This window comes from Oncorhynchus kisutch, linkage group LG5 (assembly GCF_002021735.2).
Source record: "Oncorhynchus kisutch isolate 150728-3 linkage group LG5, Okis_V2, whole genome shotgun sequence".
In the NCBI taxonomy this organism is placed as follows: Eukaryota; Metazoa; Chordata; class Actinopteri; order Salmoniformes; family Salmonidae; genus Oncorhynchus; species Oncorhynchus kisutch.
In genome coordinates, this window is record NC_034178.2 from 53,452,019 (window position 1) to 53,477,044 (window position 25,026).

At 41.3% G+C, this 25,026-nt stretch overlaps 1 protein-coding gene across 2 annotated transcripts; it reads left to right on the plus strand.

Annotated features, from left to right (window-relative positions):
• Positions 1 to 4,571: 4,571 nt before the first annotated feature.
• Positions 4,572 to 13,372, plus strand: myorg (myogenesis regulating glycosidase). Of its 2 annotated transcripts, none has more exons than XM_020483654.2 (3): positions 4,572 to 4,697; positions 6,816 to 7,320; positions 7,722 to 13,372. In XM_020483654.2, the coding sequence occupies exons 2-3, from the start codon at positions 7,055 to 7,057 to the stop codon at positions 9,508 to 9,510; spliced, it is 2,055 nt and encodes a 684-aa protein (XP_020339243.1). In that variant the 5' UTR covers positions 4,572 to 4,697; positions 6,816 to 7,054; the 3' UTR covers positions 9,511 to 13,372. The 2 variants fall into 2 exon arrangements, with proteins under 2 accessions (XP_020339243.1, XP_020339244.1); XM_020483655.2 differs by having other exon boundaries at positions 4,580 to 4,697; positions 6,820 to 7,320.
• The last annotated feature ends 11,654 nt before the right edge of the window (positions 13,373 to 25,026 follow it).

Sequence of the window (25,026 nt, forward strand, 5' to 3'; positions counted from 1 at the left end):
GCAATGTTCCCTCTAAACTGCGTGCCTGTGTAGCTCTCCCGGGGCTGTGGCGTGGATGAATAATTTCCCCATTAGTTTGAGTTTTCCCCATTAGTTAACACTATCAACATTTCGCTTTACTGTTGGAATTGTGATTAAATCAAAGCAATATTAACCCCTTTCAATGTAGACTAAACGAACTATGCAAGACTTACTATGCAAAACTCAGTGCCGTGTATTCATGGATGCCAAGGGAAGCCAGGCTTCCCCAAAAAATGGACCAGTACAATTTTTTAAATAAAACGTAATGTATTTTTAGTCTCTCTGTGTTTCTTAATTTTCCTACAATTCACAAGATTCTGAATGTATCTCACAGGAGAAAGCATCTGAGCGAGTGAAACAGCGCCCCTCTGTCTCTCTACATGTAGGCCATCTATCTGATCCTGTCTGGTCCAAACCAGTATGACATTGCTTTTGTTTACCCATAAATGGCCATATGACCTTTGAAATGTTTGAATCCTTCTTGATCTGTAATGTGATTTGTGGATTCAAATAAAGTATTTAAAATGTGTGTCTGTATTTATTTTGTAGTCCTACATAGGGCCTACTGTTGTGCAGTGTCTTATATGGCTCTTCTCCCACCAGATAGCAAACGTGCACGCTCTCTGAGTGCAGTGGATACCTCGCATGCCTCCACTCAGCTCATCCAAAACAACACACATGCTGCCCTCTGCAGGCTGGCTACACAAACCAATGACTGACCTCTCAATCAGAGAACTTCAATCACTCGTGAAAAACATACAGGGGAAGAGTATGAGCTATTCATTTCTTATGTATTTTAGTTTTGGTTCTTTAATAGGACTGTCCAAATCAGTTAACCAGTGCATGTATTACTATAATGACGCACTGCAAGTCTATTGTCAGACCTGAAAATAAAGCAGTGAAGTGTTGCATATACACTTGATTTAAATCAAGATTGGGATTCCTAAGAAAGGTGGCTGAGTTTGTCTCTGTGATTCATTCTACTGGAGAAGACTAATAATTAAGATTATTGTAAGATTGATGTTGATTACAGTAACATGGATTCCTCCAAGTTCTTACAACAGAGGCCAGATGGCTCCCTGACTGGTATCCAGTGTTAACATGGTGACCTCCATCCCCGCTCATCACAGGGACTCAGGTAAGAGTCTGACCTCTTAATGTAAAAATTACAAATGGCCTTTGTCAATGTATGAGACCTATAGAAAAAGCATTGTCTCAATCAGTTTTTGACAGGCACAAAATCTTGGTGTATCACCGTTATCAATTTGTACTCCATACAGTACATTCAGCATTCATTCGATAGGGCATATCCAATTTGGGAAATTTGGGAAATTCCAAATGTCCAAATGTCCAAATGTCTTCGTGTCTGACATGAAAAACTCAGGCCCTGAACATCTGAAAAGACTTTCAAATGTCTCTTCAGGACTTGGTCTTTTACCAAATATGGCTATCTTCTGTATATCAACCCTACCTTGTCACAGCACAAATGATTGGCTCAAACGTATTAAGAAAGAAAGAAATTCCACAAATTAACTTTTAACAAGGCACACCTGTTAATTGAAATGCGAGGTGACTACCTCATGAAACTGGTTGAGAGAATGCCAAGAGGGGGCAAAGCTGTCATCGGGGCAAAGGGTGGCTACTTTGAATAATCTCATATAAAATATATATTTTGAACACTTATTTGGTTACTACATTGTTCCATATGTGTTATTTCATAGTTTACCTTCACTATTGTTTTACAATGCAGAAAATAGTCAAAATAAAGAAAACCCTGGAATGAGTAGGTGTGTCCAAACTTTTGACTGGTACCACATATTATTTTAAATGTAATATATTTTCCTTCTTGATTATTTCCCCCTAACTCGACCACCCCTCACCTAATTGGTGTAACCTAATGGACAACAGTACTTAGGCTTCCACTTCCAGCTTTTTCATACTACATAACTTTCACGGACAGTATATTTTACATTAGTTATCTTTTGTTTGTTTTTAGTCTCAGCCTTCAGCTACCCTAAACCCCTCCCACTATCTCTGAAGACCATCCAGTTTCTAGCTGCCATATATTTTTCTACTGTGCTGTTTCACAAAAGTTCTGAACCTTTCTATTCTCATAGTTTCTACAGATTGTAAATGAAAGATAAATACCTTTTCTAAGAGTATTATTGATCAATTGACTAGGACTTTTTAAATCACTCAGCAGTGCTATTTGCAGAGTTGGCTCCAAATAAATATTGCAGCCATTACTTAACCTGCAACCAAAAACAAGCTACATATGGGAAGTACCAAAACAAGTGATCTAATGATTCGGTCTCTTCGCAACAAAATCTGCAGAGCTGGAATGGTTGTATCCCCCATACACATAACATTATATTGGTTGCAAGCATTTTGTATAATAATTTAAATTGAAAAACTAAAGTTTTGAATCCGGCGTCGTTTTGTATATCAATTCACAAACCATGTGCCATGGAGTCGGTACATCGAAAATCTCCTCCCAACTATTTTGCAACCTGTATGGCAGCTGTCAATTTTTTGTTCCTTAAATTAAACTGGTATACTTTATGTATCACAATTTTCTTTAGCCAGTTTTAGTATTTAATGCAGGGCACATGGTTTGATCTTTTTGTGTCAGTACAATTTATTATGCGAGAAATGTCAGTGGAAACGCTTTTATGGGCAAATATTTATATAATAACCATCACATTGAAGTAAACTTGGGAGTCACACGATGACATGTCGTGTGGTCCTCCCACTATGACTCATCAGGAAACCATGCATTTTATTAGTCTACAGAAGAAAGTTATGATGAACTTCACAGGAGGTGAAAGTGCAAGGTGATGAGCTTGATGCTCCTTTCCAATAAATATTGAGGTTCTTATTCTGGTGACATGATCACTGATGCTTGGCTGCTGCTTGACAAATAAAAATTATCTTGCTCTTTTGTCCATAATAATCTCATCAAATAGGCTATGTTCGCACTGTATCTGTGAGCTGTTGGCTAGAGCCATTTGCCAACACCAGAGATGGCACACTCACTATATCACGGAATAACATATTTTGTGAGAAAGCCATCAGTAGAGTTGAACGTGATGGAAACCCATTTAACTTGTATTTTTTATTCGGTACATGGGAATTTAACCACAAAAGACATAGCCTTTTATCCCCAACAAGTCAATTTGATGGAAACACATGTCAAAAATTGGAATGGATGAGGAGTGTAGGTTGGATAAGGATTTGTTTCTTGTTGGGCTGCATTTTTAAATAAGGATGTGTATCTGGGAAACCTGTTTGAGGTATCGAAGAAGGTGAAGCATGTTTTGGGAAAAGTGGAATCAATCAGAGTGACCAGGAGTGGGTTTTTGCTGGTTAATTGTGTCACTGAAGAGCAGAAGAAGAATGCATTGGGAATCACAAGAATGTCAAATTCTGAAGAATTATACTTTGAACTGAAGGAGTAGAGCACCTGTTAAAATTCATAGCCGGGTGTCGATGGAAGTAGATATTGAATTCTTCAAGAGAATCCAAGTTGTGGTTGGTGCTCGTCATCTGAAACGCATGGTGAATGGAGAAAAGGAAGAAAGTCTATTGGTTCTTTAGTTTTTTGATAAAGAGCACATCCCCACACATATAAAGTTAGGTTATGTAAAGTATGCAGTAAGAGCATTTGTCCACAAGCTACTACAATGCAATAACTTTAAAGGATTTGGCCATGTTGCAAATGTTTGCAGGCGGAAGGAGTGTATTGAAAATCAAAGTGAAGAAGGTCAGTGTTGCAACTGTGGTGGGGATCATGATCCAGAGTTATTGGAGTGCCCCGTAACGGTGAGAATAGAATCTCCTACGGGCAGTCAAAAGAATTGAGAACGCAAGTGGCGCTAGTGTTGATGATATGGTAGTGAATACGCCCCAACCATTAGTGAATGTTTGTCAAACGAGAATCGTCAGAAAAGTGTTTGGGCCTGAAATTATTCTCAGTGGAAGACCTGCAAGGGGTACTGGCAAGGGAAGAAGTACCGCCCTCCCAGGCCAAAGACTCAATCATGGACACTCTTACTGACAGTTGTGGATACTTTTAGTGATGTATTGTTGTCTCTACCATCTTGCCCTTTCTGCTGTTGTCTGTGCCCAATAATGTTTGTACCCTGTTTTGTGCTGCTGCCATGTTGTTGTCATGTTGCTACCATGCTATGTTGTTGTCTTAGGTCTGTCTTTATGTAGTGTTGTCTCTTGTCGTGATGTGTGTCCTGTCCTATATGTCCTTTTATTTAATTCATTGTTATTTTTAATCCCAGCCCCCTTCCCCGCAGGAGGCCTTTTGCCTTTTGGTAGCCTGTCATTGTGAATAAGAATTTGTTCTTAACTGACTTGCCTAGTTAAAAAATTATTAACAGAAGTATAATTAATTTTCGTTAGTGTTTTTTGCGCATATTGTTTTTATGCCGATTTTAGAATATTTGCGTGAAAATCTGTTTCCAACTGGCTCGCAACCGATCTAATGAGACCAAAGCTAAACGATTTAACGTCTTTTTTTGTTTGAACGCCACATCTGAAACTACATTTCCCAGGCACCCTATGTAGTCTTGTTTTTGTGAGCGCAAGCAATTCGACCAGATTCGATGCAATCACACACCTCCCAAGCGTTGTGTGTGGAACAGGATATTTTGCTACCTTGAACGGTGAGTATTATTGCAATGAATTCTCCTATTAAACACCCATCGTGTTAATATACATATTTCGTTTTAGTTGTAAGTGGCTGGGTGTAATTTGTGGAACGTTCCAACAGGAATCTGTTCCAAAAACTTCGTAAAGTACAAGGTTGCCAACAAACGCATACAAAGTAGCGTTATCAATTCAACTAGCTAACTAGCTGCCGAATAGGCATCAACTCACCACAACTTTTTCTTAATGTTTGTCTATAGGCTACCATAGTGAGGAATTTTCGGAATAAACGTTGTGCGTGAAAAACGTAATTAAATAGCCCACACCCGACCCGGTATCTGATTATGCCGCTGTACAACTTTGTATGCGTTGTTTGTTGGCAACCTTGTTATTTACGAAGATTCCTGTTGGAACGTTCCACAAATTATACTCACCCGTTGTAAAATAGCTACTTAGCACTGTCAATGACTGCCCTGCGTATTGTGTCAAAATAGCAAGGGTGTCAAAACGCTTTCTCAGAACACATCAACTCTTCAAGTTTTTAACGGTTTATGCCTGGCTGGAGCGATAAAGCAATCTCTCATGGGTATTACAAAGACTTGTTGGGTTAAAGTTTGTATGGTATAATTAAGCAATAAGGCCCGAGGGGGTGTTGCAATATGGCCAACATACCGCGGTTAAGGGCAGTTCTACACACGACGCAACGCGGAGTGCCTGGATACATTCCTTAGTCATGGTATATTGGCCATATATCACAAACTCCTGAGGTGCCATTTTGCAATTATAAACTGGTACCAACGTAATTAGAGAAGTACAAATAAATGTTTTCTCCTACCCCTGGTATACGATCTGATATACCACAGCGTTCAGCCAATCAGCATTCAGGGTTCGAACCACCCAGTTTATAATATATTTTCTTCACTCAACAAGTGGACATTTTTATATTTAAGGTGGGGTTACTAAAATAAACACTAACTTCCTTGCTGTTATATCTTGTGAAACATTCATGGTTCCTGTCAGTACTTTGTTTATTTCACACAGACATTTGCACAAGCCTAGCTGATAGCAAATCAGCTGAAATGACAACTAGTAGGCCTGACCTTCACAGACCATTGACCAAAAAACATGATTCATGCATTTTTTGGTATCACCTTGGTTATCACATGTACTTGTAGGCTAATGCTTGTGCTATGTTGGGTCTGGCAGCCACAGCCTGTTAATGTAAAATCCATTGCTTACCCTTCAAGATTAGTTGCCATTCATGTTGATGTTAAAATCCATAGCAAGGCTGGTTGAACACAGAATTAGACCATTAGATTGCTAATTAACTACCATTATCGACCCCCAGCAGCACAGGCAGGCTATGAAGGCATACCAGTTAGGAATACCAGTCAGCACGCAAGAGGTTTCAGAGAGAGGCAGAGAACAGATATCACTGGGCCTGGTGCATCTTGAATTGAACTTCTCTCTGGATTTGTCCTGGTAACTAACATCAGCCATGTAATGACCCAGAACCACCCTGTCTGCTTAGTTTTGGCCTACCAGGGAAGGCCCTTGAGGATTTGTGTGTGTTTGAAGCTTCAATGTGTTTACATATGAGTCAGCGCATTGGCAAGCTCTTAGCTCCTGGTTTGATGATTATTCCCACCTACCCCCATGGCTGAGTGGAGTTGTTGCTTTGGTTACACATTTCCCTTAAGTTGCACTAATGTGGTCAAAGGTTCCGTGACTGGCGTTATATTAACTTAGTGCGACAGGATGTTTTGTATGTGTGCCTCTTATTGGCTTTCGTGTGGTTTTAGAACAAAAGACTCAGAGTAGGCCTGAATTCGCCCTGCATCGACTCCAAAATCTACTTGATTGCATACAAATTAGGTCTGTGTTTGAACCAAACAAACATTTTGGTATTGCTGCAGGGCAAACTCCGAAAGTGATAGTAGAGAAAGTGAATATCTTCTGTTCTTTGTTTTCTTTTTGATTTCAATCAATTGGTGAGTGGTTTATTTATAGAGGGGGTCAGCAGCAAGTAAACTCCCTCCCTCTTTCTCTGTGATTTTTAGATCTGAAGAACTTCTAGGGTGGACTTTGAATTGAGACTTTTGATCTAAAAGCCGGTTATCTTTCTTTTTGTTCAGGCAGGTAAACAGATGAAAATAGTGGGGGAAGAGAGCAACGTCTACTGAAGAAATAACCAAGACACATTCCCTCGGCAGTCTGCAAGGCCATGCCTCAGAAGTCTCTGCATATAGGAAGAACTGTGTTGTGACTGGTGTGTCAATCAGGGGACTCCTGCTTTACTTTTAAAGTCACTTTAACAAATTTAAGGGATTTCTTACAACCCATTTCACTGGGGGACTGTTGAACAATAACCACAATGTACCAAGTGGTACCAGGAGGTGCAGGGGGCACAGTTACCAATGCTACACCTATCAAACAGAAACTAAAAAGGGATGCTCGTCCCCTAGTTGTAGCAAGTGTCTTAGGCTTGGTGCTGGTGATTGCTGCGGTGACCGCATGGTGCTATTACATTGGTTCTCTGCGCAAGGCTGAACTGCTTAAGACAGAACTTCTGGACCTCAACAAGGATGGCTACATCATTCGCAACCAGGCAGGGGCTATTGTCTTCAGGATGTCTTTCAGGTTTGTGATTCACTTCAGTATAGGACCGCATCAATCAGTATTTTTTAAATTTGTTTTAATTTTATTTTCATTAACCAACCGTTACTATTAATCATTATAGAAAGTGTGTTAGGTGTGCTTTGATAATTTCTTTCTAATTATATACCTGTATCCAATTCAAATTAATCTACTGGGGAATGGAAAGCATGCTTGCCCCCTAATCTGGTACAGTTCCCCTTTAAATCATGTCTAGTTTGGTTATTTTTAATCTCAGAAACAATATAAGCTTATTCAGGTATTTATATTTTAAAGTGCCAAATGTAATCATAAATGAACTGCTCTAACATGAATATAGCCTGAGACTTGAATGCAAAGTAATATGCTATGTAACTGATCATTCTTCTCTAAATGTTGAATGACAGGTCTGGCACCCTGGACTTAGATTCGTGTTCTAAGGAGGGGGAGATACTGAGCTGTGGGCGCACCAGTGATAGGAAACTCAAGTTTTTCATCCAGACTGTATTTGACAATACAGTCCAATGCTACCGTGTGCGTTGGGAAGAATTGGTTCCCAGCCTGCCCGTGGAGCACGCCATGACCTATAACGTCTCGCACTGGTATGGTGGAGCCGAGACTGCCATACAGCATTGGCCTATATCCATCTCCGGGCAGCAGGCACCCAAACCCTTTGTCACCAGTGATATCTACTCAAACCGAAACGGCTTTGGGGGCATCTTGGAACGCTACTGGCTCTCATCCAATGCCACGGCCATTAAGATCAATGACTCTGTGCCGTTTCATCTTGGCTGGAACGACACAGAGAAGACCATGTACTTCCAGGCGAGGTACCATGACACCCCTTACAAGCCAAACCCTGGTGAGGCACCTTGTGCTGAACTCAGCTACAGAGTCTGTGTGGGCTTGGATGTCACATCCATTCACAAGTACATGGTGCGCAGATACTTCAACAAGCCCAACAAGGTGCCTTCCAAAGCCATGTTCCGCCATCCCATCTGGTCCACGTGGGCGCTACACAAGACTGACATAGACCAAGAGAAACTGTTGAAGTTTGCTGCCAACATCCGCAAGCATGGCTTCAACTGTAGCCACCTGGAGCTAGACGATCGCTACACAAACCGCTATGGGGAATTTGATTTTGACTTGGCCAAGTTTCCCAATGCTACAGCCATGTTCCAGAAGCTCAAAACAGACGGAATTCTCGTCTCTCTCTGGACACACCCTTTTGTCAACTATGACTCTGAGAATTTTCACACCTGTGTAGAAAGAGGGCTTTTTGTCCGAGAACCTACAGGTCGTCTTCCGGCTTTGGTAAGCTGGTGGAACGGCATCGGGGGCATTCTAGACTTTACCAACCCAGAGGCCCGTGATTGGTTCGCCTCCCACCTGCGGTCTTTACGATCCAAGTACGGAGTGTCCTCCTTCAAGCTGGACGCGGGCGAGACAAACTACTTGCCCTGGCAATTCAGCACAAAAACACCCCTTCGCGACCCTAGCACGTTCACCCGTCGCTACACCGAGATGGCTATTCCTTACAATGAGCGAGCCGAGCTGCGTTCAGGCTACCAGTCCCAGAACATCTCCTGCTTCTTCAGGCCCATTGACCGGGACTCTGTTTGGGGCTATGAGCTAGGCCTCAAGTCCCTTATTCCCACCGTGCTTACCATCAGCATTCTCGGCTACCAGTTCATCCTACCGGACATGATCGGTGGCAACGCCTATCTGAACCGCACTGATGGTGAGCGCACTTTACCGGACCGTGAGCTCTACATCCGCTGGCTGGAGCTGTCGGCTTTTATGCCCTCCATGCAGTTCTCCATCCCCCCCTGGGAGTATGATAACGAGGTGGTGGAGATCGCCCGGAAGTACACTGCTATCCATGAGAGCATAGTGGCCCCACGGGTTCTGGAACTTGCTGGGGAGGTGCTGGACACAGGAGACCCCATCATACGACCTCTGTGGTGGATCGCCACTGGCGACGAGACTGCTTATAAGATTGACTCCCAGTTCCTGATAGGGGATGACCTCATGGTGGCACCAGTACTGGAGCCTGGAAAGCAGGAGAGGGACATCTATCTCCCGGCTGGACACTGGCGGAGCTACAAGGGAGAACGGTTTGATATTAAGGAGCCTCTGCACCTTACAGACTACCCGGTAGATCTTGATGAAATTGCTTACTTTGTCTGGGTTTAGTGAAGAGGGGTACAAGGCTGGACAGCTTAGCGGGTAGGCCTGCATGCATTTGTTTATAGTATTTTCTCTGAAGACAGGGCTCACAGCACATTTGTGTTCTTTTAAATTTAGAATCATTATTATTGAAGAAGTATCAAAGCGAAACCTTTCCTGCTTGCTCAAACATGTTCCTTTGCAATAACCCAGGAATGTAGCAGAGGAGGCAGGTGGGAGGAGCTATAGGAGGACAGGGTCATTGTAATTGCTGGAATGGAATTAATGGAACGGAGTCAAGCCTGGTTTCCATATCTGTGTTTACCGTTCCATTTATGCCACCCATTACATTGAGCCCATCCTCCTATAGACCCTCCCACCAGCATCCTCTGGAAAGTAGATATGTTTATGCATTACAATTATGTATCATGAGAGACATGACCCAAACATTTATTCAGCATGACATAACAGTCGACTATTAACAGAATAGTCATCGGCTGTCTTTTAGACATTTTTAAGGGCTGATATTTGAATGCTTTCATGATATTTCAATGCTTTCATTTCATGTCTTATTTATGAGTCAACACACTAAGAAGGGAAGAAGTATATTTTGATGTGAAAATGCCTTGTATACTTACATATATGTTAATGATGTTTTGGTTTTGCTGATATTTTTGTTATTGTGTCAATGCACTTAACAATACAGTGTGTAATTGTTCAGTCAGTGGTTGTTCTGTTAAGGTTCTCGCCACTCTGAAATCAAAAGAAGCTGCACGTGAGATTCTTCACCTGAAGATTTCTCCGGAAGTTGGGTGTCATATTTTCCCTGTTGTGTTAACCTTGTCTACTTCCCAAATGGCACCCTATTCCCTATGTAGAAGGCAAAATAGTGCACTAAATAGGGAATAGGGTGCCATCTGAGACTAGAACTGTGGCGGTCATAACATTTTGTCAACCGGTTATTGTCATGCAAAAGACTGCTGGTCTCACGGTAACTGACCATTAACTAACAGAAACACGTTTAGCATCTCCAAGCCTCCACTCATACAAGCCGCTCAGACATACGGGGACCCACTTCTTGACATGGAAGTAGGTGATTAGACATGTCTTTTTGAGTGCTTAAAGCTTAATTACTCTTCTCAGTCTTGTAATGTTTTAAGTAACAAACTATCGATTTTAATTTGGTGTCACTTTTTAATATTATACCCTCAACATTTGGCTAAATAGTCTTTACATGTCAGGCTTCATTGAGAGGACTTGAAATGGGTGCTATTCAATTTTTGTTTAAGCAGGCAATAATGAAATAATCCAATATGTAAGATGATCTGAGTGAACTGAACTTTGAACTGGAACCACTGTGTGTGACATATGTCAAATATCCATCCAGACTGTCCTAAATGCCATTTAACAAATAATATACTGCCACATTTTCAGCATGATTTATGACTGCATGAATTATACTTCTGACAGATATTTGAATGTCACTAGTCTTTGTAATTGTTATATTGCTAAATGTTTTTACTGTTTTGTTAGCCAGTCCTTGGAGACCTTAAAGATTGAACCTGTGTACGTTCACCATGTCACGGTAATGTGAACTCTTAGGTCACCTAGGGGTCATTGTTTTTACTGGCAGAAGCTTCTCCATAACATCCCTGCTTATTTATAGCAGTTCTCATATCGACCTTTAGTCTCGACCGTCATCGTCTATGTCTAGCACTATTACCTTACAAGAGTAGATCTATGCTCTCCTGAAAGACTCGCTGGAACTAGCCTAAGTGTTTTCCACTTTTGGTACATACAAAACAAGAACATCAAGATGCTGACAGACTTCTCTTTGAATTTCAGAGCACTCTTTACCCATGACAGGAGATTTTGTATGCAAGCCAAAAACACGAGTGAAATAGCAACAGTTTGCAGGGACTGTCATTGCAGATGAAACTGCTTTGATAGATTTTTATATTTAGTACATACATTTATTATATTTTTCTAGTGAACAGCATAATATAGTAATTTGGGCCAAAAGCACAATATGCGAAAGCTTGTCAATACACGTTCAGCATTATGTGACCTGGAACAGATTAGATTGACAAATGACATTGTTTGTATGTGGGAGAGTTAATGTGAGGGTCTCCCACCACCATAAAGTCAAGCAGTCTGATTTGCAGTTGTATTTGCTTGCATCACATTGTTCTCCATGAGATTGTGTGAACAGTGAAGGCTATGGTAAAGCTAGTTTTATAACAATGTGAGGTTCAAAAGAGTAAAGTATCAATGTATTGTTAGTCAGAGAAAGGTACGCACTGATATAGCAATGAATGTATGGCTCATGGCCTCAAAGGATGGGTTGGGAAAACTTCTCCACTTTAGCTTTTTTTTCCTTTTTTTTTTTTAGCTTCTTACTGATTTGTGACTCGAGTCCTTTTTCCTTTAGGAGGATAGCTTTGGAAATGCCTTTTTATATTCTCAGTGTATGTCAATCACTGGGTTTTTTCTAAGCCAGATACAACACTTAGAAAACATTTCAATCTACACACGTCTACAAAAAGCTACTGTGTAATTATATGTGGTTACATATTGATAGTGGAGGTAGGCCTACTGAACTGTGCCATTCAAGAACATCAAATTGCTGACAATTTAAGTTAGCTAAGCAGAAAGACCGGTACCCCCAGCTACTATGTTGCATCCCTTGTTGCCAATTTGGCAAAAGCCAATGCAAATCTGTAAAGCTACAGAAATGTTTGTTTGTAGTTTGTTTCAATGACATAAGTAAGGACATCTTTGGACCTTTGGTATTATTTTGATGTAAAAGTACATTTTGTCATTCAGTATCTTGCTGAAATGTTGTAAAGTTATATATCCTAATGCTGAATTTCAAGGACCACCACCAACTTTGTTGCAAATGCTTAGACATGGTTGTGTTCTTTTAATATATTTTTTAAAGGCTAATTTTATTTTAAAGGCTTATGTTATCAGGGACATTGAGTAGGTTTTAATATATACTGAACAAAAATATAAATGCAACATGCAACAATTTCAAACATTTTACTGAGTTAGTACATATATGAAAATCAGTCAATTGAAATTAATTTAGGCCCAGCCAATCAGAATGAGTTTTTTTCCCCACAAAATGGCTTTATTTCAGACAGAAATACTAACCACCCCACTCAGACAATCCCGTAGGTGTAAAAGCCGGATGTGGAGGTCCTAGGCTGGCATGGATACACGGGATCTGAGGTTGTGAGGCCGGTTGGATGTACTGCCAAATTCTCTAAAACAACGTTGGAGGCAGTTTATGGTAGAGCAATTAACATTAAATTCTCTGCCAGCAGCTCTGGTGGACATTTCTGCAGTCAGCATGCCAATTGCACACTCCCTCAACTTGAGACATCTGTGACATTGTGTTGTGACAAAACATATGCTTTTTGTGCGTATGGAACAACTCTGGGATTATTATTTTTCAGCTGATGAAACATGGGACCAACACTTTACATGTTGCATTTATATTTTTGTTCAGTGTCGTTGCCATGGTGATGATCTACTCATATGACTGTAGTACAGTATTGCCACAGTTGCCTTTCATTGTGATGTTGACATGTCACACTAACTCTCAAGTTTTTGTGATTAGTAACTACTCCAATTTAACCTGTATAATACAAGGAATAATACAATGGAAGTCATGTTGCCTTTGTCTTCAATGCATAGCCTGGATTGTGTTTATTCATATGACTAAAATGTACAATGATAATCTTTAATTTGCTTGAATTTTATAACTGTCTGTTGTTTTTCCCCTTATGTTTACATTGTGGCAAATAATATAAACATTTGAATGATTGTCAATTATCTGCCTTTGTATTTGAATGGTACAGTAATACATGTCCAGTGTCAGAAACGTGTCTGCTGCTTCGCCAACAGAATGATCAAACCTCCAACCTTCTGCAACCTTAGAAGAATTGGCCGCAGAAGCAGATTTCTCCACCGTTCCCCGTTGAATAAGATCCCCTTAGGGAGACACCTTTTGTAGCTTTCAGTGACCCAGCCCATCATGGGCTGATAATGGCAAAGCAATGAAGCAATTCTACAGGTTACATGGAGGCTACCTCGGATCAATACATCATCTCGTAATTTGGGATTAGAGGGGAGGGCCACGGAGTGAGGGGATGGTAAAGATGGCTGGATAGGGTAACCGCAATAAGAGAATCTTAGATAAACAGGCTGACATAATATACAAAAGCATCTGGTAAACGTCAAATTATATTTAATTGATAACTGTTCTTTTATTACCCAAATTGGGGAAGTGAAGGTGATGGTACCTTTGCTCTTTAGACTTACAAACATACTGACCACTTATGATGGTAATGGTCTGGTTTGATGGTAAATTCACCACAGTCCACACTGCTGAACACACCTTGGAGCGACTCCACTTTGTTTGTCAATGACTCCTCTGAAATGTAACTAGTCTCACGGTCTCACGGCTGAGGAGACACATTGATTTGCTGTCTGTACGTTAAAGGAAATCAATACTATTGTAAGTTTGCTTTTTTGCAATGATTGTTTTGTTCATTTTTTTTAATAGGACAAAAGATAAGCAATTTTACTTTTGAATGAGGGTTGACGGGGGAAGATGAAATGTTGCTTTAAAAGAGGACCTCGAGGCCTATGTAATGTGGCCTATGGATGTGTGAATATCCATATTTAACGTGAAGGCAATAACATTGGTGGAAAGAAGCACTTCTTACAAATTGAAAAGTGTGGATACAAGTATCTATTCTATGATTTATAATAACCCTGTGCTTCCATGCTCCAGGAGCATAAAAAAGTAACTGGACCATGATACACACCACTATAAATACATTATAAATGATGCATATAGCCAACTCTCCCACAAGTAGTAACACCTGTTGTATTTGCTGCATTTTAAACAATCAAATATTAAACATTCACTCAAACCTTAGTTCAAATGTAGTCTTCTAAATCAAAACAGAAGATAAAAACCACAACATTTATCAATCACTACGTTTGTGGCACTACCTGTGTTGTCCGCTGGAGTGCAGTGTAGATTCATATTACATCCTCAGAAAGGAAGACAGTGAGCGGACCACAGTCCAGATGTGACCAGCAACAAGGCAACAGAAAACACTTGAAACACACACGGAGCAGCACGGAGAACACAAATACCCTCCCTCCCCCACCTGTGTGTCCATCTGCGGAGGAGAGGTGCCAGTTCTGATCGTGGGCGAATGTCTCTCAACTCAAGCACCACCCCATCAAACTCCCCTTTCGTGTTCGGTCTGTGCTACTGTGAAATCCATAGCCGTTGCCCATAGACCGTGTTTGCTCCTGGTTTCATGTTAAAAGCCATGGATCCGACCGGTCCACTCCAAGAGGCCTGTAGCCATAACAACACAACAATTTGAAATAGTTTGGGTGGGTTGAACAGTAGTCATCTTGGCTCTGTGGTGTTTGCACTTGTGTGACAGGAATAGCATGTAATTCACCATCTATAGCAACATAATTCAGGTTGATATAAATGGAAATAAAGCCTTTGTAGAAAGTAGGTATACAGTAGTCATTTTCACAGTAATAACAAAAATTGTCAATGAAAAAGTTAGGTTTTAAGACTAATCACTCTAAACTTCATTGATTAAATTAAACCTGGATATCCATTCATAATACTAGATTACCATGCAAATGTGTGGGATTGATTACTTTTCTGTGAGCACCCCCAAACTCACATCAAAGTCAAGTTGGCCATGCTTTCTAAACCCGGACTAAAGAGCCATTGTAACGAGACAAACACTCCCATATTTTTTTTCTGAATATCTAATTATTTAGTTATTATCAACCTAGATCTGAACAACACACTGCATTTAGTGCCCTTAGTGATTGCAGAGAGCCTAAAGTAGTGATGTCGGCTGGACTGAGTCATTGGGTTAGTGAGGCTAGGTAGGACCAGAACTGGGTTCCAATACTCTTATAAAAATTTCAAATACTTTAGCTGTGTTTGATTGAGCTTGCCTGTTTCAATGGAATCAATAGACAATTGTAAACCCAGTCCAACCTGGCACTCCAGGCAGGCTAAAGCTAACACTCAAAGTATTTGAAGGATTTAAAATAGTATTTAAATTCTGTATATACAGTCATTAAAACACATTTTTCAACCTCTCCACAAATTTCTTGTAACAAACTATAGTTTTGGCAAGTCAGGACATCTACCTTGTGCATGACACAAGTAATTTTTCCAACAATTGTTTACACACAGATTATTTCACTTATAATTCACTGTATCACAATTCCAGTGGGGTCAGAACACTAAGTTGACTGTGCATTTATAAACAGCTTGGAAAATTCCAGAAAATGATGTCATGGCTTTAGAAGCTTCTGATAGGCTAATTGACATAATTTGAGTCAATTGGAGGTGGACCTTGGAGGTGGATGTATGTCAAGGCCTACCTTCAAACTCAGTGCCTCTGCCTGACATCATGGGAAAATCAAAAGTAATCAGACAAGACCTCAGAAAAAAAATATTTTAGAGCTCCACAAGTCTGGTTCATCCTTGGGAGCAATTTCCAAATGCCTGAAGGTACCACGTTCATCTGTACAAACAATAGTACGCAAGTATAAACACCATTGGACCACGCAACCGTCATACCGCTCAGGAAAGAGACGAGTTCTGTCTCCTAGAGATTAAGGTATGTCAATTAGCCTATCAGAAGCTTCTAAAGCCATGACATCATTTTCTGGAATTTTCCAAGCTGTTTATAAATGCACAGTCAACTTAGTGTCCACCATTGCCAACAAAGGGTATATAACAAAGTATTGAGATAAACTTTTGTTATTGACCAAATACTTATTTTCCACCATAATTTGCAAATAAATTCATAAAAAATCCTACAATGGGATTTTCTGGATTTTTTTCTTCTCATTTTGTCTGTTATAGTTTAAGTGTACCTATGATGAAAATTACAGGCCTCTCTCATCTTTTTAAGAGGGAGAATTTGCACAATTGGTGGCTGACTATATACTTTTTTGCCCCACTGTATTTCCACAGTAAAACGAGTCCTATATCGACATAACCTGAAAGGCCGCTCAGCAAGGAAGAAGACACTGCTCCTAAACTACGGTTTGCAACCACATGGGGACAAAGACCAAACTTTTTGGAGAAATGTCCTCTGGTCTGACGAAACAAAAATAGACTGTTTCGCCATAATGACCATCGTTATGTTTGGAGGACAAAGGTGGAGGCTTTCAAGCCTTAAGAACACCATCCCAATTGTGAAGCATGAGGGTGGCAGCTTCATGTTGTGGGGGTGCTTTGCTGCAGGAGGGACTGGTGCACTTCACAAAATAGATGGCTGCATGAGGAAGGAAAATGATGTGGATATATTGAAGCAAAAGACATCAGTTAAGTTAAAGCTTGGTTGCAAATGGGTCTTCCAAATGGACAATGACCCCAAGCACACTTCCAAAGTTGTGGCAAAATGGCTTAAGGACAACAAAGTCAAGGTATTGGAGTGGCCATCACAAAGCCCTGACCTCAATACTATAGAAAATTTGTGGGCAGAATTGAAAAGCGTGAGCAAGCAAGGAGGCCTACAAACTTGACTCAGTTTCACCAGCTCTGTCAAGAGGAATGGGCCAAAATTCACCCAACGTATTGTGGGAAACTTGTGGAAGGCTACCTGAAACATTTGACCCAAGTTAAACAATTTAAAGGCAATGCTACCAAATACTAATTGAGTGTATGTAAACTTCTGACCCACTGGGAATGTGATGAAAGAAATAAAAGCTTAAATAAATAATTCTCTCAAGTATTATTCTGACATTTCACATTCTTAAAATAAAGTGGTGATCCTTACTGACCTAACTAGGATTAAATATCAGGAATGATGAAAAACGAAGTTTAATTGTATTGGCTAAGGTGTATGTAAACTTCTGACATCAACTGTATGAGGTTTATGCAAGACTCGTTGATCAATAGCGATGGCTATAGTATGATAGTAAAACTCACCTAATGAATTGCATAGATGGTGGAGACGTTTGGCTCAGTATGATGGAATGCTTCCTGTGATGTTCAAACCAGTTCTGTCCGGTAATGTGGATGTTCATGGTACCAGACATGCATGAGGGATGCAACCAGTTGGTTCCATAGAGGGGTTTCTGGTTGCTGTTGTTGTCTGTATTCAGTGTATTCATAGTCAGTTTTTCTGTTGATATGGGACTTGGTCCTTATGCATCATCCCTACAAGGTACATGGTCCTGTGTGGCTCAGTTGGTAGAGCATGGCGATTGCAATGCCAGGGTTGTTTGTTTGATTCCCACAGGTGACCAGTACGAACATAATGTATGCACTCACTACTGTAAGTCACTCTGGATAAGAGTGTCTGCTAAATGTCAAAACATTTAAATAAATACACATTTAAGAGGAAAAGGGCAATTGAGAGTGAAGAATATTACTGAAGACTTGAGTCCTTTCAGTGAAATATCTATTGTAGCCTATCAAATGACTGCTCCTGTTGTGTTAAATAATTACTGTATACAAAATCTGAAAATAGAGTCAGCATCACATTTGGCTAATTTCATAAAAGAAAACAGAAGACAGTGGAAAAACTGACACAAAGGAGGAGTGGCAGAGAGAAGAGTTCAAAAGAGCAACAGTTCTTGGATAAGTCTTGTGAGTGCTTATGTGTATTGGCTGCTTCGGACGCGCCACAAGGGAAATAAAAGCCCACAGCCAAGAAAGTCTTTATCCTTAAACCAAGGTTTTTATTCTGCCACGGGACTGACCTCCCATCTGGTGCTGCTGTGGCCCTGTCTGATGGGAATATGTCTGTCCTTCCAGGTAACAAATTAACCTGACACACTGGAGACCGTGGGCTCGCATCTGTTTATCTCTTCTATCCACCTGCCTGTCTGTCTCCGACCCACTGCAGCAGACCGACAAAGCCCCGGCCGGGCCGGACTCTACGGATCTCAAACCATGCCTTTCAGATACAGCCATGCACTGTGGTGTGGAAGACGGCCTTTTTGGACGACAGCAGTATCTGTCCACTCTGAGTTTGGTGTGACGTGTGGCACATTGGGGTAAGGAAGGGAGGATCGTGTTGTAGAATAGACAGGGTGATCGAAGTGGAGAAAACTGTGAATCAAACAATGAAATTGGATTATACAGTGCCTTGCGAAAGTATTCGGCCCCCTTGAACTTTGCGACCTTTTGCCACATTTCAGGCTTCAAACATAAAGATATAAAACTGTATTTTTTTGTGAAGAATCAACAACAAGTGGGACACAATCATGAAGTGGAACGACATTTATTGGATATTTCTAACTTTTTTAACAAATCAAAAACTGAAGAATTGGGCGTGCAAAATTATTCAGCCCCCTTAAGTTAATACTTTGTAGCGCCACCTTTTGCTGCGATTACAGCTGTAAGTCGCTTGGGGTATGTCTCTATCAGTTTTGCACATCGAGAGACTGAATTTTTTTCCCATTCCTCCTTGCAAAACAGCTCGAGCTCAGTGAGGTTGGATGGAGAGCATTTGTGAACAGCAGTTTTCAGTTCTTTCCACAGATTCTCGATTGGATTCAGGTCTGGACTTTGACTTGGCCATTCTAACACCTGGATATGTTTATTTTTGAACCATTCCATTGTAGATTTTGCTTTATGTTTTGTATCATTGTCTTGTTGGAAGACAAATCTCCGTCCCAGTCTCAGGTCTTTTGCAGACTCCATCAGGTTTTCTTCCAGAATGGTCCTGTATTTGGCTCCATCCATCTTCCCATCAATTTTAACCATCTTCCCTGTCCCTGCTGAAGAAAAGCAGGCCCAAACCATGATGCTGCCACCACCATGTTTGACAGTGGGAATGGGGTGTGTTCAGGGTGATGAGCTGTGTTGCTTTTACGCCAAACATAACGTTTTGCATTGTTGCCAAAAAGTTCAATTTTGGTTTCATCTGACCAGAGCACCTTCTTCCACATGTTTGGTGTGTCTCCCAGGTGGCTTGTGGCAAACTTTAAACGACACTTTTTATGGATATCTTTAAGAAATGGCTTTCTTCTTGCCACTCTTCCATAAAGGCCAGATTTGTGCAATATACGACTGATTGTTGTCCTATGGTCAGAGTCTCCCACCTCAGCTGTAGATCTCTGCAGTTCATCCAGAGTGATCATGGGCCTCTTGGCTGCATCTCTGATCAGTCTTCTCCTTGTATGAGCTGAAAGTTTAGAGGGACGGCCAGGTCTTGGTAGATTTGCAGTGGTCTGATACTCCTTCCACTTCAATATTATCGCTTGCACAGTGCTCCTTGGGATGTTTAAAGCTTGGGAAATCTTTTTGTATCCAAATCCGGCTTTAAACTTCTTCACAACAGTATCTCGGACCTGCCTGGTGTGTTCCTTGTTCTTCATGATGCTCTCTGCGCTTTTAACGGACCTCTGAGACTATCACAGTGCAGGTGCATTTATACGGAGACTTGATTACACACAGGTGGATTGTATTTATCATCATTAGTCATTTAGGTCAACATTGGATCATTCAGAGATCCTCACTGAACTTCTGGAGAGAGTTTGCTGCACTTAAAGTAAAGGGGCTGAATAATTTTGCCAGCCCAATTTTTCCGTTTTTGATTTGTTAAAAAAGTTAGAAATATCCAATAAATGTCGTTCCACTTCATGATTGTGTCCCACTTGTTGTTGATTCTTCACAAAAACATACAGTTTTATATCTTTATGTTTGAAGCCTGAAATGTGGCAAAAGGTCGCAAAGTTCAAGGGGGCCGAATACTTTCGCAAGGCACTGTAAAGAAGGCACTTCGGTGATAAGAGGGTTGGAGACACTCCTCTGACTAGGGGTCCAAGAAGGTATAATTGAAACATTGTGCTGCGGCGGTGTGGGCTTTGGTGTGATTGATACCGTTTTGGAATACTCCTGTCCTCTCGCACACAGGGGATTTACCTGTGGAGGAAAGAGGGGGCTGTGTGTGTGTGTTCGGGGGGGGTGGCTCATCTGGGTTTGGAGTAAAATTGGTGCCATCCATCAAACTCTACATTTAACAAATGCCCAAGTCAGGCTGCCCAACAAAGGATTCTTATTTAAGGCGAACTGGGAAACGTGTGAGGGGCAGGGACTGGTGAGGGTCTATCAATCAGCCAGTCAACACCTTCATTTAACAAGCGAGGGCACGAACCCTGGGGCAACACTTTGGCGTATTCTGGCTTGTTGGGCATGTAGTATTCTCCTGGAAGGAAGAAAAAGAAGGAGGGGAAATTATTTAGAAAGAAAGAAAGAGGGACATGAAGAGGACATGTGTCAGGATTTGGCTTTGTCTGTCCAATTGCGCGTTGGCGCACAGGCCTGGAACTGGGACTTGATGGGATTTTCAGCCTTGTGGCCTTCACGCTCCCCAGCAGCCACCTGGAGAGCTGCCACCTGCCGCCGTGACACAGCAGAGACTCTCAGCCACACTTTCCCATAGACCTGAGACCTGCTGTGCTCTGCTCAGTGGATGGATCTGTGTCCCAAATGCCACCATATTCCCTTATTAGTGCACTACTTAAAAGGAATAAAGTGCCATTTGGGATGTATCCTGTACAAACACTCAGATCCACCCTCCCCTGTTGGGGACACACACTGATCTCAGGTCTGCCGTATGCTGTTTGCTCACTGGAGGGGTGACATGCTCAGCAAGGCAGTTCACAGTCCCATCGAATCACTGACTGACTCCTCGATCTGAGATAACTGAAGAAGAACTGGGCTTAGCTATTCAGAGACACTAATGGTGTGTGGAGAGAGAGAGAGAGAGAGTGAGAGAGAACATGAGCCTTTTCGTCCAGCATGGACAACACACGACGACCTAGCAACTGAAGTCACCATTTCTTAATGGGGAGATTCTTTTAGTATACTGAATAAAAATATAAACACAACATGCAACAATTTAAAAGATTTTACTGAGTTACAGTTCATATAAGGAAAGCAGTCAATTGAAATAAATTCACTGGGCAATAATCTATGGATTTCACATGACTGGGAATACAGATATGCGTTTGTTGGTCACAGATACCTAAAAAGAGTAGGGGCGTGGATCAGAAAAGACAGTCAGTATCCCCTTACACATCTCCTTTGCATAGAGTTGATCAGGCTGTTGATTCTGGTCTGTGGAATGTTGTCCCACTCCTCTTCAATGGCTGTGCGAAGTTGCTGGATATTGGCGGGAACTGGAACACACTGTCGTACACATCGATCAAGAGCATCCCAAAAATGCTCAATGAGTGACATGTCTGGTGAGTATGCAGGCCATGGAAGAACTGGGACATTTTCAGCTTCCAGGAATTGTGCACACATCCTTGCGACATGGGGCCGTTTATCATGCTGAAACATGAGGTGATGGCGGTGGATGAATGACATGACAATTGGCCTCAGGATCTCATCACGGTATCTCTGCGCATTCAAATTACCATCCATAAAATGCAATTGTGTTCGTTGTCTGTAGATTATGCCTGCCCATACCATAACCCCACCGCCACCATGGGGCACTTTGTTCACAACATTGACATCAGCTAATCGCTCACCCACACAATGTCATAAACATGGTCTGCGGTTGTGAGGCAGGTTAGACGTAGTGCCAGATTGTCTAAAATGACATTGGAGATGGCATATGGTAGAGAACTGAACATTCAATTCTGTGGCAACAGGTCTGGTGGACATTCCTGCAGTCAGCATGCAAATTCCACACTCCCTCAAAACTTGAGACATGGCATTGTGTTCTGTGACAAAACTGCACATTTTAGAGTGGCACACGGGGGGACAATAAATTATCGTTATTTTTTTTATTTTTTTTATCAGCTTCTTGATATGGGGCGGCAGGGTAGCCTCGTGGTTAGAGCGTTGGACTAGTAACTGGAAGGTTGCAAGTTCAAACCCCCGAGCTGACAAGGTACAAATCTGTCGTTCTGCCCCTGAACAGGCAGTTAACCCACTGTTTCTAGGCCGTCATTGAGGAGAGACAGAGATGCTGGAGCACGCACAGACACAGAATCAATGCTGATCAATGTTTTATATCACCAAGTCACTCCTTTCCCTCGACCTGCCCCATCTCAGAAATAACCTCCCCAATAGCATACCTTAGAACCAGGCATTCACTCCATATCACTACCAGGAGTTCAATAAGATACTCTCCCTCAATGTCGGATGAAAACCACATAACAATGACATTGTTCATTCCATTAGTAAAATGATGGACAATGGGAAAGATTTTATATTATTTATTGTTAAAACATCATGGTAAATCAATATTTCATGATGCAATGGTATTACCCACAATGCTATAAATCTACTTTTTCCCTGAAGGCATTATTTTAAATATCTTTGTTATATTAGGCTTAAAAGAGTTTGGTATTCTCAGTATTAAATACTAAACAGGACTATTGGAAAATAAAAACTAAAAAGGACCATGTTTCTGTGGAACTAGATTCTCTAGAATGTGTTTGAGGGGTGCGTTGAGGGTGATAAGTTAGGAAGGTAAACAAGATAAATAGAGAGAGAACGCAACACTCAAAATATACTTTTTCCATATTAATTTAATTAATTTATTTATTAAACCAACCAGGAAGAGGAGACCAGCAAATTTAATCCAGAGTTTATTTGAAAGGCTTGTGTGGATCAATTCCTCAATCCCTTGGATATTCTGAGCGTTACTAAAGTGATGACAACAGATTCTCCGGAAAAAAAGCAACTGTCAGAATACACCTCCACATGAGCTCTGGTGTCGGCTCAGTCTAATTAATTTGAGCCAAAATGGAGACAAAGTGAGCCAGAGTGTCAGTTCTGAGCCTAATACTATGCATACCCCTATCTACGCATACCTTAATATGCCTTTTAAATGAGTTGGAAAATTTTCTATCGGCACTAGTCGAGCCCAAATGTTGATGTAATGGCACCCTGAACTGCGGCCATGGCAAATGCATTGCAGATGGTTCTGTACTTTTGAGATATCAACCTAGGCTGGCTGAGCTAGGCCTACATAGCTGCTAGACAGGAAGGGAGAATGTTATTTGCCCGATAGGCAACCACATCACACTAGCATGCTGCTGTGTTCTTTCCTGTGCTGACTGATCTGCAGATAGGATGCTCTCACACAACAATTGGAACAGGGGAAAGTGGCGGGTTGGAAACAGAGGCACAGTTAGTGATGGACTTAACACTTTTAGGAGCCTATTCAACAGGACAGTGGTGGGCAGCCAGGAGACTCCAGGCAAAATACAAATGTCCCCAACTCCAACTCCCTCTCTGGAGCATTTTAATTTGAAAAAATTAAATACAACACATAAAATACTATAAAGAAAAAGGCACAAGCTAAGAAGCTAAGCTAAGAAGTAAAATGTAAAATGAAATATTTGCAAGACAAAGTGATACCAATTATATTTGGATCTTATCCCTCTAATCGTGGAGAGACCTGACCAAATATAAGGCTATCGGTCAGAGGTGTGGTCAGTTTGTCCCATGAAAATACTAAATCAGTGGTATTGAGGAATTAAACATTTGAGGTTACACAGATACTGTCATTCCCATGGTGACCCATCCACCTTTAAAGCAGCCACTGAGTACAGTTAAGAGGTCTAGACTGATTTGTGATTCATGTCTGCAGAGACAATGCTTCTCTCACCCTGGGGATCGATGGGGGAAACATGGCTGGCCAGGGTCATAGCCCTGCGTACCGAGTTGTCTCTCTCACACCTAGAAATACCCCTACCAGATAGTCCCACACCTATACCCCTACCAGATCTAGACTGGGGTTACTAAAGCTAAAGTAGTACAGTAGGGCCTCAAAGATTAAAGATAAACATAAGATCAGTCATGGTAAAGTGACCCAAAATAACACCCCAACAACCCTCACCCTTTTCCTATATATTTATCTAATTTCTCCTGGTATTCATACTTCACTTTAGTGCAGCGAGAGAACCTAGGAGGATTCATAGGGTGATAATAGCTTGGCGAAAAAACCTGAATGTTCATAAGAGGATGGTGTTAAGTTTCTCAGTTTCTCCCAAACAGGCTCCGTCAGTAGCCTCATTAGCATACTTTGTCTCTGTAGATGTCGCTAAATGTAACAGATCCTGCCCAGTGCTGGGCGATGTGGGCAGACGACAGACTGAATAAATAAACAGGGCCCGTCTGAGGGTGGCTCCCGGGCCCCCACCTGTCCACCATCAATACTAGAGCATTCTATGGGCAGCCCAATCGTCATTTTATAGGCCTGTGAAACCATCAAACATCTGCTCATAACCATGCTTCATATAGATGTATCATACATACAGTAACCCACGCAAATGATGATGTCAATGTTCAGCATAGGTTTTTACTAGGATGCAGTCCACTATGGCGAATATGTTTTTCTTTAAGTAAAAGTATGTTATGCTGCATAACTGATTTGGCAGAAGACTGATAAAACCAAAGGGTTAACAAGGGCTTTGGAGCTACTGTACTTTACAGATACAGATACAGATACAAGGACAGTTTTACATATTTGTTCAGGCTTTCACACACAG

What these genes read in the sequence shown, in the direction of transcription:
- myorg (XM_020483654.2), top strand. Translation starts at nt 7,055, where the DNA reads ATGTACCAAGTGGTACCAGGAGGTGCAGGGGGCACAGTTACCAATGCT. An exon ending in GTCTTCAGGATGTCTTTCAG is followed by an intron (nt 7,321 to 7,721) that starts GTTTGTGATTCA and finishes GTTGAATGACAG; the next exon opens with GTCTGGCACCCTGGACTTAG.